At 55.2% G+C, this 12,994-nt stretch overlaps 1 protein-coding gene across 4 annotated transcripts in view; it reads right to left on the reverse strand.

Moving 5' to 3' along the window:
• The window catches only part of CYRIB (CYFIP related Rac1 interactor B), a 95,378-nt gene extending 84,919 nt beyond the window's left edge, over nt 1–10,459 (reverse strand). The window contains exon 1 of one of the 4 annotated variants that reach the window (XM_048048507.2): nt 10,327–10,459. Coding sequence is in view for 1 of the 4 variants with exons in the window: in XM_048048474.2 (XP_047904431.1) it covers nt 10,327–10,428 (102 nt within the window). In the remaining 3 variants the exon portion in view is untranslated. Of the gene's footprint in view, nt 1–8,784; nt 8,804–10,326 lie in introns of those variants that run through there. The other 3 variants (XM_048048483.2, XM_048048474.2, XM_048048498.2) reach the window with 3 other exon arrangements.
• Between the last annotated feature and the right edge of the window lie 2,535 nt (nt 10,460–12,994).

The raw sequence follows: 12,994 nt of genomic DNA on the forward strand, positions 1-12,994 counted from the left end.
GAAACAGAGAATATCCTGTGAAATTAGGAGTTAAATTACCTACGCTGGGTCGGTAACAAGCACTATGGGGCAGCTCAGCCACGTCGCAGCCGGGAACTCTCCTCGTTCAGAGCCTCTCTCACAAACCCACCCGCAGAAGCCCGCTCCCTCTGCCCTACGGTCCTCACCGCGACGAGACGCCGCAGAACTGATCACCGATCAGCTCCTTGCAGAGGCTTTGTTTCATTCTGAAAGGTGCTGAGGGGAAAACACACACGTGCACCCAGAGCCTTAGGATAAATGGATTAAAAAAGTGGTCACGTGAGCTCCTCTCACAGGGAAAAAAAAAGTTATTTACACAGGCATTTACCAGTCAATAGGGTGCGGGGTTTTTGTTACTGTTTTGTTGCTGTTCCTCTGTTCATTTGTTTGCTTTCTGTAGTCTTTAAAAACGCTTAATACCCTGCTTGGGAGCTGCGTGTTTCACTTTAATGCAGCGTTAACCATTGCAATTCATTAATTGACTTTTATGTTCCCATTAACTGTTGCAATCAATCCAGTCTCGATACCCCACACTTTTATCTCTGCTACGAAAAAGCTCTATTAGCTTTGCTTGGCTCCAAAACAATGCAGTGAACTATCCTCAATTATTAATAATCCGTTTCCCCTTCAATAAAGCTTTTTGGACCTTCACTGCGGTCCGATGATACATTTATTTGGCGTGCAAGGATCAGAGCAATCCAGCGCGCTCTCTCTGGGAAGGGGCCCAAAAACAACTATCCGCTTGGTATCAACCCAAGGGAGTTCCTAAGGGAATGAGAGTATCGTTTCAGGGCAGGTCATCAGTGGCTCAGGGAAATTAGACAAATCTGTGCCTGGGGAACAGATGCCTCGGGGTTTGTAAATGTGCGAGAGAACCTTTCCCCTCCCGGTCACCAGTTCAGTCCCATCCGGCGCAGCGCGGACTGGAAGCTCTTCAGCACCTCGTGAACTTCTGGGGTCTCCTGAAACAAGCAGTGGGATTCCTAACGGGCACGCACTCACATCTCGGAGCCGCTCCTGCTCCAACCGCAGTCTCGGTAGTGATAGACAGACAGAAACGGAGTGATCCCTCCTGCAAAAAGCGCGGTAGGCTGACAGCATTTTATCTGCCAGATGCGGAAAGGGGGCTTCCTCCGGGCTGGCAGCGCAGCTCTGGATTTACTAGGGGCACTTTTCTCTTCTTTAGAGGAAACAAAATAACGCATTACAGAGCGGTTTGTCTGAACCTTTCCTCACAGCTCCACCAGAAGGACCCAGAAGCCTCGCAAACCGCTGCTTGCAGCGCCCTGGGTCTCGGTAAAGGAGTCGATTTCATGCCCGGAGGCCGGTGCTGGGAGCCCCAGGACTGCAGAGCTGCCGCAGGCTGCGCACCCAGCCCCGGCGCAGGTCTGCTCGGACAGAGAGGAGACGAATGCTGAGCGTTACAGCCGCAAACCACAGCTGTTGAAGGGAGCTGGCAAGAGATCAGGGAATGCCGGGAAGCACAGAGGGCCGGCAGCAGAAGGTTCGAAGCCCAAGGAAGGCTCTCTGACACTGGAGCTCTCACACTCGGTGCTTTTCCATCCTGGCAGCCGGTTCCTGGGACGGTGCAAGGGCCCTGGGCCATCATGGTGCAATTTTACGGGGTGTTCTCCTAAGTTATGTTGGCACTTCCCTGGGTAAACACGCCTCAGTGCGGGCTCAGGTCCACCATGCTTTGAATAATTTGCAGCTACACTCTACCGATAGCTGATTCCACTTGCCTCTGTGTTTTATTCGAGGAGCAGCACGCTGAGGCTCGCCAAGAGCCCTCCTTCCTTCTTCTAACTCAGGACAGGGCCGTACTGAGGAGCAGGGACCAGCCGTGGCGAAGCCCTGTCCGCCAGCGCAGCTGCAAGCAGGACACACAGCGGGGCTGGTGGCTCTGTGCAGGGACTGACACAGCTGGAACTGGGCATCGGGGCCGCTGCTTGGCTGCAAGACCTCAGCCGTACCCTGGTGCTCCTGTTCCTTCACGCCCTTTCGAGTGGAAGCTCTTCAGGGCTCTCTTTAGGCACCCGTAGGGTTTAAACCGTGCTCACATTCAGGCAGGGGCTTCTGGATAGTGCAGTAACATGAATTGCAAAGAGCACGAGAGCTTCCACGTGCAGAAAAGACAAAAGATGATAAGAAGGCAAGGCTTCCTGTAATGCTCACCCTCTTCTGTTACCAGGATGTGCAAATCTAGCTCTTCCAGTCCATTATGATCAGCTATCTTACGCTCAGTGGCAGGTGAAATGTCATACCTCGGGGTGAATTTTCACTGCAGTAGGCAGAGAATTTGTCCTTTAAACACCCTTACTATTAATGGGAAATTGATCCAGCAATTTAAACTCCAGGAGACACAAACGTCTCTTGGGGGACCATTTGCAAACGTGTTGACATCTTGATTCACAAAATGAGACACTTTTAAAAACAAACACAAATTCGTTTCATTCAGGAGCTGAGGTCAGATGGGTGCTGGAAGAGAAATGTGCAAGGAATGTTCAGTGCATTCATCAAATATCGTCTAATCTCTGTATACTCAAGGGATTAAAGTGACATCAGAGAAAGGAAGGGCAGTTTTTCCAGTTCTCTGCATTATCCGGAACATCGTCAGATGGGGCTGGAATGTAAAGTCACCTATTTTACTGGCAGTAATAGCGTTGAGGGCTAAAGGAGGCTTCGGGATAAGGGACCGCGTTTCAGTGACCTCCAAAATTACGTCATTTGCACTCTCGGATACGCTCGGACACAGACTGCCATTGCCTGTGCTTTGCGTGGGACGTGGGATGCTCCAACCGCGTACGTGGGGGGCAGGCACGAGGCTCCTTTTCCTCCGCATGGCGGGGAGAGAAAAGGGAACCCGCTCCCTGTGGTGCCTGCTCCAGCAGAGCCTTGTTTGGTGGCTTCACGGCGGGGTTTGCAGGACCGGGGGACGTGAGCATCCCTGCAGCAGAAAGCCAGCTGCCTCCCGGGGGAGCGCGGGGGCTCCGATTTTGCCCACCAGAAACCAGCGGAGGAGGAGAAGCGCTCGGGAAGTTCCCCTCCGAGGTCTCCCCGAGGAGCCCCTGCCCTTCCCCTTCCCGCAGGGGGCTGCGCTGCCGGGAGCCGCTGCTCAGAGGAAGTTGCACGACTTCGGGCCCTGACTGAGAGCGATACTTTCCTCCCAGACACGCGGACGGCAGCGAAGAGGAAGAGGAAAAGCCCCACACAATATGCAAACGGCCTCATGCAGCTCGACGAAAACATCTGCCCAGGAACACCTCCGAGGCTGCGCTCTGGGGGACAAAACCTTCCCCAAAAGAACGTCTTCCCCTAGGGACGAGCCACAGGTACGAGGCTGTCAGAATCAGGCCTCTTCCACAGGACACCCGCACTTGAGCCTGGTATTTTCCTTGCAGGCCCCAACTGCTGCCTCAGACTGGCTGATTTCTGCAGGAGAAGCTTTTATGGGTCCTGCACCACCTCCGCGGGCCCCCCGCAGAGGCAGGGGGCAGCCTCCTCACCCTGAGCAGCGCTCCCGAGCGGGACCGCACTAAGAGCACACCACTCACGGCAAGCGATTTATTTAAAAGAAAAAAGACAGACCGAGCAGAACCTCAACAAGCTAAAAAGACCGTTTTTTGCATGCACAGCAACTCCAAGTCCTAGGCAGAATCGCACCTCGGAGGCGTAAAGGTATTTTAGAGGCAGGACGATTCCTGCGACAGCCCACGATACAGCCCTGGGTACCAGCAGCCCTAGAACAAGGCACAACTGAACCAAAAGCCAATTTTGCTGATAAAAGCAACGCCAGTAACACCTATAACCAGGGTGTCTGACCAGCTGTGGGCGCAGGAAGTCCTGGTACAAGTTTTGCAAGGTGAGAGGGGCAGGACGCCAGGTTTGCAGCCGGAGCCCTCAGCCTTGCGCTGCTTCGACAGGCAGCTCGGCAGTTTATCCACACTGGGTAACACCAGCCCTTGGAGTAAATTTGTCAAAGCTGTGCTGAGGTGCTGTTTAATATCGATTTCCAAGCGCCCTCCAGCCCCTCTGAATGCACTTGGGGTTGGGGAACATCCACTGCTGGCAGCGAGGGCGCTCGCTGCCTGCTTGCAGGTCTGCACACCAACCTGGACCCAGCCCCCGAGCCCCATCTCTGTTTGGGATTCAGTTTCAAACCCTACCTGCAGCTCTCCTGGCTCTAGGTGTCAAAATCTCCCCTCCCCAAGAACATACACGGCCCCCAGATACACACACAGAGCCATACGGCACCTCCACCAGCAGGACCAGACAGTTCCATCACCACAACTCCCTCCCCAGCAGCTCCCAATCCCTTTTTTCTTAACATTTTCCCCTCCACCAGGAAGCTCCCACCTTTCCCACCAGTCCATTGCCCACTGACTCGTTCCTATAAAATCATTTGCACAGGTCATGCTGCAGGTGAAAATGATAACAGGGTACAAAGTGAAAACTGGACCTGCTAGGAACCGAGCAGACTGAGGTATTCTTGTAACGGGAATTATTTCAGCAACTGGTTTCTGCCGCAGCTCCATTAATAGCAGCGCCATCACAGCGGAGGAAAGCAAACCGCAGCTGGGGAGAGGAAACAAGAACAAGTGTCTGGGGGGCACTTCTCTCGCCCAGGAAACGGGAGGTGGAACCAGGCCTCACCTGGCCTCTGACGACGAGCGACCCCGCTGCAGGGCACCCGAAGTTTCATTCGTAGCAGCCAAGCAAAGAAATTAAAGCTAAAAACGCGGGGCGCTGCTGACATGTCACGGCGCTGAAAGTAGTGCTGGGACCGGCACGATGTTAGCGGGTTTTGGGCAGCTCTCCCCTGACTCCTGAGCACGCCCTGCAGAGAGGAGAAGCTGCAAGGACACGAGTGGGACGAGGCAAAGGAAGCGCGAGCTGCAGACCTCTGCTCGCCTTCCTCGGCAGTCAGCTGAATATTAATTCCCTGTCGGTTTGCGTAGCCACAGATAGGCCTGTTCTTTTTTAATTTTAGCCCTTGCCTAATTTAAAACTACAGGCATGCTATTTTCATGGGCTTCTTTTTTTTTCCTCTTTTTGACGGGTTGTAAGCTGCCAGATGCACCCCGCAGGGTTGAGTAATTGGTCCTGTCCAAGGGGAGGTGGCAACCCTTAGTAAGAAATGAGGAAATAGAAAAAATTACCCGTAGAGAAAGCTGTCCCCACAGGCAGGGACAGCAAGCAGCGCCCAGCCTGGTCACACACAGCCATCCTCCCTCTCCCACCCTCGTCCCCTCCAGCCATACACCCACCCTGCTTCTTGTCACTTGCTCTGGCTCCTCTTGTCCCTATGTGCCAGGGCTCTGTCACCCGCCCAGGACAGACGTGCTCCTGGTGTTCGCAGGGAGCCTCCTGGGTGCTGGTTTGTGCCCAGTGCCTCCTGTCCTGGCACTGGGCACCACTGGAAAGAGCCTGGCTCTGTCGTCATTGCACCCTCCCTTCAGGTATTTGTGGACATTGATGAGGCCCCCTGAGCCTCTTCTCACAGCTCTCCTCACAGGAGAGGTGCCCCCATCCCTTCATCACCCTGGTGGTCTCTGTCGGACTCTTCCCAGTACGCCCAGCTCCCTCTTAGAGTCACAGAATCATTCAGGTTGGAAAACCCCTCCAAGACCACCTGGTCCAACCACCCCCCTACCACCAATGCCACCCACTAAACCATGTCCCTAAGCACCATGTCCAACCCTTCCTTGAACACCCCCAGGGACGGTGACTCCACCACCTCCCTGGGCAACCCGTCCCAATGCCTGACTGCTCTTTCTGAGAAGAAATGTATCCTCCTTTCCAACCTGAACCTCCCCTGGCGCAACTTGAGGCCATTCCCTCTGGTCCTATCACTGGTTACCTGTGAGAAGAGGCCGACCCCCAGCTCCCCACAGCTTCCTTTCAGGTAGTTGCAGAGAGCAATGAGGTCTCCCCTGAGCCTCCTCTTCTCCAGACCAAACACCCCCAGCTCCCTCAGCCGCTCCTCACAGGACTTGTGCTCCAGGCCCTTCACCAGCTTCGTAGCCCTTCTCTGGGCCTCGACGTCCTCCTTGTAGTGAGGGGCCCAAACCTGAACACAGCACTGTACTGGGACACCTCAGCCCTCCAGCTGCAGCCCCACCAGCGCTAAGAAGAAGGGAGAAGATCCCCCGGACACGTCCAGGTGCCCACCCCCTGCCTCTGCTGCTCCGCTCACCCGCGGCGAGGCGCCGAGACCCCGACCGGGCGGGGATCCTGCCCGCAGCGCGTGAGGAGCTGCTGGCCGCTGGTGAGAGGAAGCGAGTGGGTGGAGGGAAAAGCCCGGAGCGAGCACAAATCAACAAACAGCACGCTGAGACACGAGCACCGAGTGCCCGGCACGGGTACAAGGACCCAGAGTTTACCAAAAGCTACACAAACGCGTGCAGGCCACGCAAACGTGTGCCTGAGGTGTGCGAGGAACCGGGGGCCCTCAAAGCCCGAAGGGACCGACGGGGTGTCGCTGGGCAAGGACACAAATCCGAGCAGTTGTTAATAGGCTGCACGCCCCGGCACATTTTAATTGAGTACTTTCAAGTAAAGCACTTTAAAGATAATATTTTTTAAAAAAAGGGGAACTGTTATTTCTAGAACAATCGCACAGGAAGCCCAGCTCTGCTGTCAGTTTTTGATAGAGCCGTAGTTCCTCAGTGAAGATTTCTCCCTGTCAGATGCAGCCGTGCCCAGACCTAGGAACACCACCTCCAGTTATCGGCCTCCTACTTGCACGTTCCCAAGCTGTAAAACTTCCCTGCCTTATCAGTTCTCGTGGAGCAAGACTGGCGGTGCTGTGGGTTCAGTAACACTCCACAGAAGGTCTTTTTTCCCCCTGAAGGACAGCGGACTTGAGTAAAAGGGACTGTACCCAAATCCGGCCCATTTTGACCTGAGAACCAGCCCGTGAGAGCTCACCACACGCCGGTGGGAAGTCGTTCCCACAAACACCCCTCGCCGAGCGAGCTGGTTCCACCAAAGTAGCGCCACAGCCGAGCCAGAGGAGCAATTACCAGGCAAGCAGCTCTCAGGACACGCACCGAAATTTGCCCCGCTCCCGTTGCAGCTCACTTTCCTTCTCCCAAAAGCCGCCCGATCGGCAGCGCCTGCAGAAGAGCTTCATCTCCACACGCAGGAAGACTGCCTGCACCACTTTCATTTTACAAGAGTAACGAAAGCGGTCGGAGCGCTGGCTGTGTATTATTCCCCCAGTTTGGCAGCGGAGGAGGATTTCAAACGTACACGCTCGGCCCGGCGCGGCTGCCTCCGAGGCTGCTCCGCGGAGAGCTCTTGGAAAGTGGGCAGCGCGTCTGCTCCGCCGGTTACAGTGATCGCTGCTGACAGGTTCTTCATGGTATCACAACAAATTAGGTCACAGATTAGATTTTCATAGTGCAGATTACATCTACTGCCCGTGATTTTTCTCCTCGAATAGCGAGGGTTGTGGCCAAGAGGCTTGGGCTCAAGACTGACAGCAAGGCAGATGTGTGGGGCAGGGGTCCTAATTCTGGCTGAGACAAAGGCTCTCCTAGGGAGGCTCAGATAAATTTCCTCATTTGCTGCTGCAGTTAGAAGGCCTGATAGTCTTTCCTTTCTACCCTGGAAGCCTTTGAGAAAACAGGAAGAGCTTGTTCGCTAGATACCCTGGAGTAGGTCTTACAGCATTTCTGCAAAGTAGATATCAAAAGCAGCATTTTTTTTTTTAAATTGCATTTCTGAATGATAGAAAAGCATCTCATACCATGCAAAGAACTGCTGGGAATGGAAACCAGAGCTGTATGTTAGACTTGTCCCACCTAATTCCACAAGGTCACACGTATACTCAATTTGAGCATCTCCAATGCAGAAAGGTTTTAAGGAAATAAATTCACGTGTGCAGCACTCAAAAAACAAGCAAACAACCAAACAAAAAACCCACAGAACTCTGGGGGGAAGAGTTTTAAAACCACACCCAGCGGGAAGAGCAAGACAGCTCAGAAAGCAAAAGAAAATCCACGCTACATCGAGATCCACTTAGAGCAGCGCAAAACAAAGGTTTTGAACAGCTGGGCAATTGCAGACGCTGTGCAAGGCGCTCTCTATCCATCACGAAACACAGCCCGGCTGCAGGTGGGAAATCCCCGCTCCAACAACTGTATTGCAGGAGCCCGGAGCGCTGCAGGCTGCTCCGAGGCCACCTCCTCACCCAGGAGCACGCTCCTGCAGGGGAAAGCTCCTGGTGGGACCGTGCAGCTCGGCATGACAGCAGCGATGCGGCAGATAAGCAAGCTTACAGCCATGGTAAGCACTAAAGGAAAACCTAAACCAGACGATTAGGAAGATAGCTCTTGGCTGGAGCTAACCTCAGAGAGGAGCCTTTCTAAGCCACGGCTGAGACAGGCGCCATAGGAACGACCTTCAGCTTACAGGAGCAGTCCTGGTACCCACGCTGGCATCGTGCTCCTGGACACTCGCTGGGAGGACAGGAGACCGCGCCGCGGCCACTCAGCCTCCGGAGGAGAGGCAGAGCAAGGCCAGGTGGTACCGAGTCTACTGAGCGAGGCTGTTTGCAGGCAGGGGAACAGACCAGAGCGTCTTCCTGTTCTCGGTGAGGCAAGAGAAGCACACGATGCTGCGCCTGTTCCCCCGCTGCAGGCTCAGACAGCCCAGTGCCCGGTGCCCTCGGCTCTGCCTCAGCCAAGCCCTGTCCAGATGCCAGCGTGGCTGGCCCGAGTCACCGCAGCCGCGACTCCGGCTCTGAAATGATCTTACCGCTCACTTCAGCAAAAGTTTTTCGCAGGAAATAAGCTTTTACTTTCAAAATACTCTCGTCCTTGTTCTTCTCCAACAAGCACAGGAAGTATCTCAGTCGAACATTGCCCTTTATTCTTCTAAGACACTCCTTATTCTCTGATACCTTTGAGTAAAAAGAAATAGCGGTGAAGAGTGGCCGTGCCCTCCCACACCTACAGGCTGCGTTGCGCTTTCCACTGCCCTCTCACACTGCTGCTGCTGGCCACGCCACCTTTAGAGGCACCAAATGAGGCCTCTTTATTTTGTTTTTTTTCCCCAAGCCTGAGCTGCGCCATGGACATTACTGAAAATCCCTTGTACATGCTCCTTGCTGAGCAATCCGAACTCTCGATCTCGTTTAAGGAAACAGATGCTCTTGACTTTACTGGAAACATTTTTGGAAGTCCTGTTCGTCAGACGGCTCCTGCTGGTTGCCATTTTCAATGTGGGACACCGCTCTCCCTGCCTCAGACCTGCTCAGAAACCTCATCTCTCCGGCGAGCTTCTCCTCCTGACCCACAGGACCATCCGTGCCACTGACCCCGCCGCACCCCGAAAACCAAGAGGTGACAACCGGTGGAAAACGGGCTGACCGTGCCCATCGGTCTGACCGGGAGCAGGGCAGACAGGAGCCGATGCAACCCCACACTGCTAGGGGACGGACATTGGGTGGAAAAACTGCATCTTCCCTGGTTTAATCACAAGCCTAGGGAACAAGAGGCGTACCCCTTACGCCTTTCTGGGGTCACGCACGCTAAAGAACGATTCATTTATTAGAGATAACACTTTTTTAAACAGCAAAACGGTAAGGTGGCTCTACACCGTGCAGCCAGATCACGGTTTAGGGTTGGCTGCGTGCGATTTCCTCTCTGTTTCACCATTAATCCTTTTGAAACGCCACAACTTGCTTAAGAGGCCGGGGCAGTTTTCACACAGAGCCACCATCACAGCCACGCCGCTGTCCTTGCCCAGGCCAGGCGGTCACCAAAGCACAAGTTCTCGCTTCCTCGCTGACCTTCTAGCTGGCTGAATTTCGGCTGTGCAGCCGGGAGCAGGTGCTAGATTTGTGTGAGGAGCCTCCAGCCTGGCATCTGCCCTGGCGCGAGGGGACAACCAAGCACAACGTGCCCAGCCTGGGACAGAAACCGAACCACGCACCTCCAGCCACTGCAGGCAGCAGGACACGAAGCCAAACCCCGGCTTCCTCCCCCAAACCATCCACCCCATCTCGCTGCCACTCCACCATATCCCCCCCTCAGCTTTCCACGGACATCTGGGGCTGGGTTTCCTGCCACCCCCCCCCTCCCCCAGCCTCTTGGGAGGGAGCTGACAGACCCCCCCGGGGGGATCCCCTCACAGCTCCCCCTGCACCCGCCCTGTCGCGGGGCGAAGGCGAGGCCCCTCGGCCGGGCTCGGAGCCCCCCAGCAGGGCTCGGGGCCCCTCAGCAGGGCTCCGGGAGCCGCCTCCTCGCCCCTTCCCCTCGGGACCCCCCTCCCCGGCTCCCCCCCGGGGCTCGGTACCTGGGCGCGGGGCCGCCCGCGGCGCTCAGCCCGCCGCCGCCTTCCGGGTTGCCGGGGGCCGGCTCCGCCGCCGCAGGTTGGGCGGCGAGAGCGGTGCCGCATCGCTATAAAAGGAAGCCGAGCCCCGGGGGGAGGAAGAGGAGGCTCCGGCACCTTCGTCGGGCCCGGCTGGGCCGCCCTGCCCCGGCCGGCTGCTAGCGAGCACCGGAGGAGGGAGAAGCATTCCCCCCCGGGGGCTGGTGGAGCGGTCCCAAAATGGGGGATAGGAGGGGAGCACGAGGGGGGTGCGGTGGGTTGGGGTCCTCCGCTGGCCTCAGGGAGGGGGTGCTGAGGTGGGGGGAGGAGGAGGAGGAGGGAGGGCGATGAAGGTTTGTAGCCAAAGGAGGATGCGGAGCGTGGATGCGGGCACAGCCCGATACGCTCGGCTGTTCTGCTGGCACCAGCGTGTCCCCTTCCACCTCAGGCACCTGTGGTGGTGACAAATCCACTGGGATTTCCTCCCACCTAGGGTCCCCCCTGGGAGCCTTGGTGAGGACACTTCTTCACTATGAGGGTGGTGAGGCCCTGGCACAGGCTGCCCAGAGAAGCTGTGGGTGCCCCATCCCTGGGAGTGCTCAAGGCCAGGCTGGATGGGGCTTTGGGTAACCTGGGCTGGTGGGAGGTGTCCCTGCCCGTGGCAGGGAGGTTGGAACCAGATGGGCTTTAAGGTCCCTTCCAACCCAAACCACTCTGTGATTCTATTCGATGATGTGACCCGGCCTCATCCTGCCACCTCAGCAGGAACAGGGACAACTTCAGCATGACCATTCCCGTCAAACGCACGTGAAACCTTTGATGAAGCAGAGAATGAGACAGGTTTTGCAGAAGTAGGAAGACACCAGCCAGCAGCAACACTCAAAAGTGTCCTCGGAAGTTTAAATGCGTACATACCAAAAATAATCACGGACGAGAGTCTTCAGAGTGCAAAGGCTGACAGAGCGCTGCCCTCAGCCCGACCGGCTGGCTTGGGCTGTGGGCTGGCAGCTGGAGGAAGGCCCCACGGCTGGTGGTCCTGGGGCCAGAGTTGTGCTCAGGCACCTGTGACAACCCTGAGGAACCCTGCATGGTGAGAACCCTCCTTTTTCACACTATTGATGGCATCTTGCTTGCAGAAGGTTGCTTGCAGAAGGAGCAAGGATTCCCCCAGGACCCCCGTTCCACCTGCCCAGCACGAAGGACTGCTCAGGCTGCATCAGGTCTCTCCCTCCAGCGACAGATGCTGTTGTTCTCCAGCGCCGTCAATCCCTTTCAGGAACGGATAGGGATTAGATGGGGGAACAGCTCTGGAGTTAATTTCTGTAAATGGCATTCTGCTGGCCAGCTTTAGGGGCAGGAGCTTGCAGGGGGCTCCGATGCTGCAGCTCGCTCTGCAGCCCCAGCAAGGCCCTGTGCTGTGGCACACAGCTCTCTGCAATGCAATGACGACTACAAAACCTGTATGTGGCCCAAAGCAGATGGAAAGGTGACAGCAGGGAGGCTGAAGGCAGAGCTAGCAGCTCTGAGATGCCACGTAGGAAACGGGACTGCTATACAGAAGCACTATACTCAGATCCCTTCTTTTATATTATTTCGCCACTTGTGTATTATTGCAGTAGATGAGCAGCTAACCTTGTGGATCACGAGCAGAACAGATGCCAGCTACACAGAGGGGGAGGTGGTGACCCTAGGAAGACCCCTGGCTAAATAAACATTGCTAGGGGCTTTATTTTGCACAGAAAAAACACTTAGGAAAAACTGCCATTGGAAGATGGAAGGAAGAAAATTCTGCTCTCCAGGGTTTTGAAGTAGAGGGCATTTTCCACCCCCAGATTTATTATTGTTTTTTCATCCCAGCTCTCTCTGCGCCCCAGCAGGGAAGGAGGCACAGGAGGAGCTTTTCTGCTGCACGGGGTCGCATCTCGTTCAGACCTCGCAGGAACACAGATGCTGAGTTAAAGGATGATCCTGAGCAAAATCCAGCCCTCAGCAAGGCAGCTGTGTTCCAGACCTGTGCCACAGAGGTAGGAGAGATGCCAAAATCCCCTCTGAAAAAGACTTATCAGTCCCCATCTTCCATCACTCGATGCCGTTCCAGTTCACATGAAGCTCAGCACTGGAAGCTCCTTGCTCTCCAGCTGTCCAAGCTGTTACATTTCCCTCGTAAGCAGGCTACGAACTCTGTGCACCCTATGGAGGCAGTTGAAGCATTTTCTCTCCAGTGCCTTTCTATAGAGGTTGGGAAGATAGGGAATATATACGGAAGATAGAGACTAAGGAAGATCCTGGATCATAAATCAGCCATTCATCCCCACGCTTCTACTGACCCAACGTCCCCCGAGTTGCTCCACACACCTTCTTCCAGCTCCTGGATCAGCTTCCATACAAGAGAAGGTCTCGGCTGGAATAAGAGCACATGGCTGGCCATTGCAGGAAGGAGCTGCAGCTCACTGACTGCTCTTGCTTTCCTGCCCACAATTACTGCAGTAGAGCTACAGCTCTAAATTTAACATGTACAGTGAATTAAGGGAAGGCTCGGAAACACGAGTATATAGGTCTAGGGCCAGGGATGAGATAGTTTGCATTATAGGCAAGTGATTACAGGCAATATAATCTGCCCTAATTTGAAAAAAAAATAAAAATGCCTGCTTTC

The sequence above is a fragment of the Anser cygnoides genome, chromosome 2 (assembly GCF_040182565.1).
Source record: "Anser cygnoides isolate HZ-2024a breed goose chromosome 2, Taihu_goose_T2T_genome, whole genome shotgun sequence".
Lineage (NCBI taxonomy): Eukaryota > Metazoa > Chordata > Aves > Anseriformes > Anatidae > Anser > Anser cygnoides.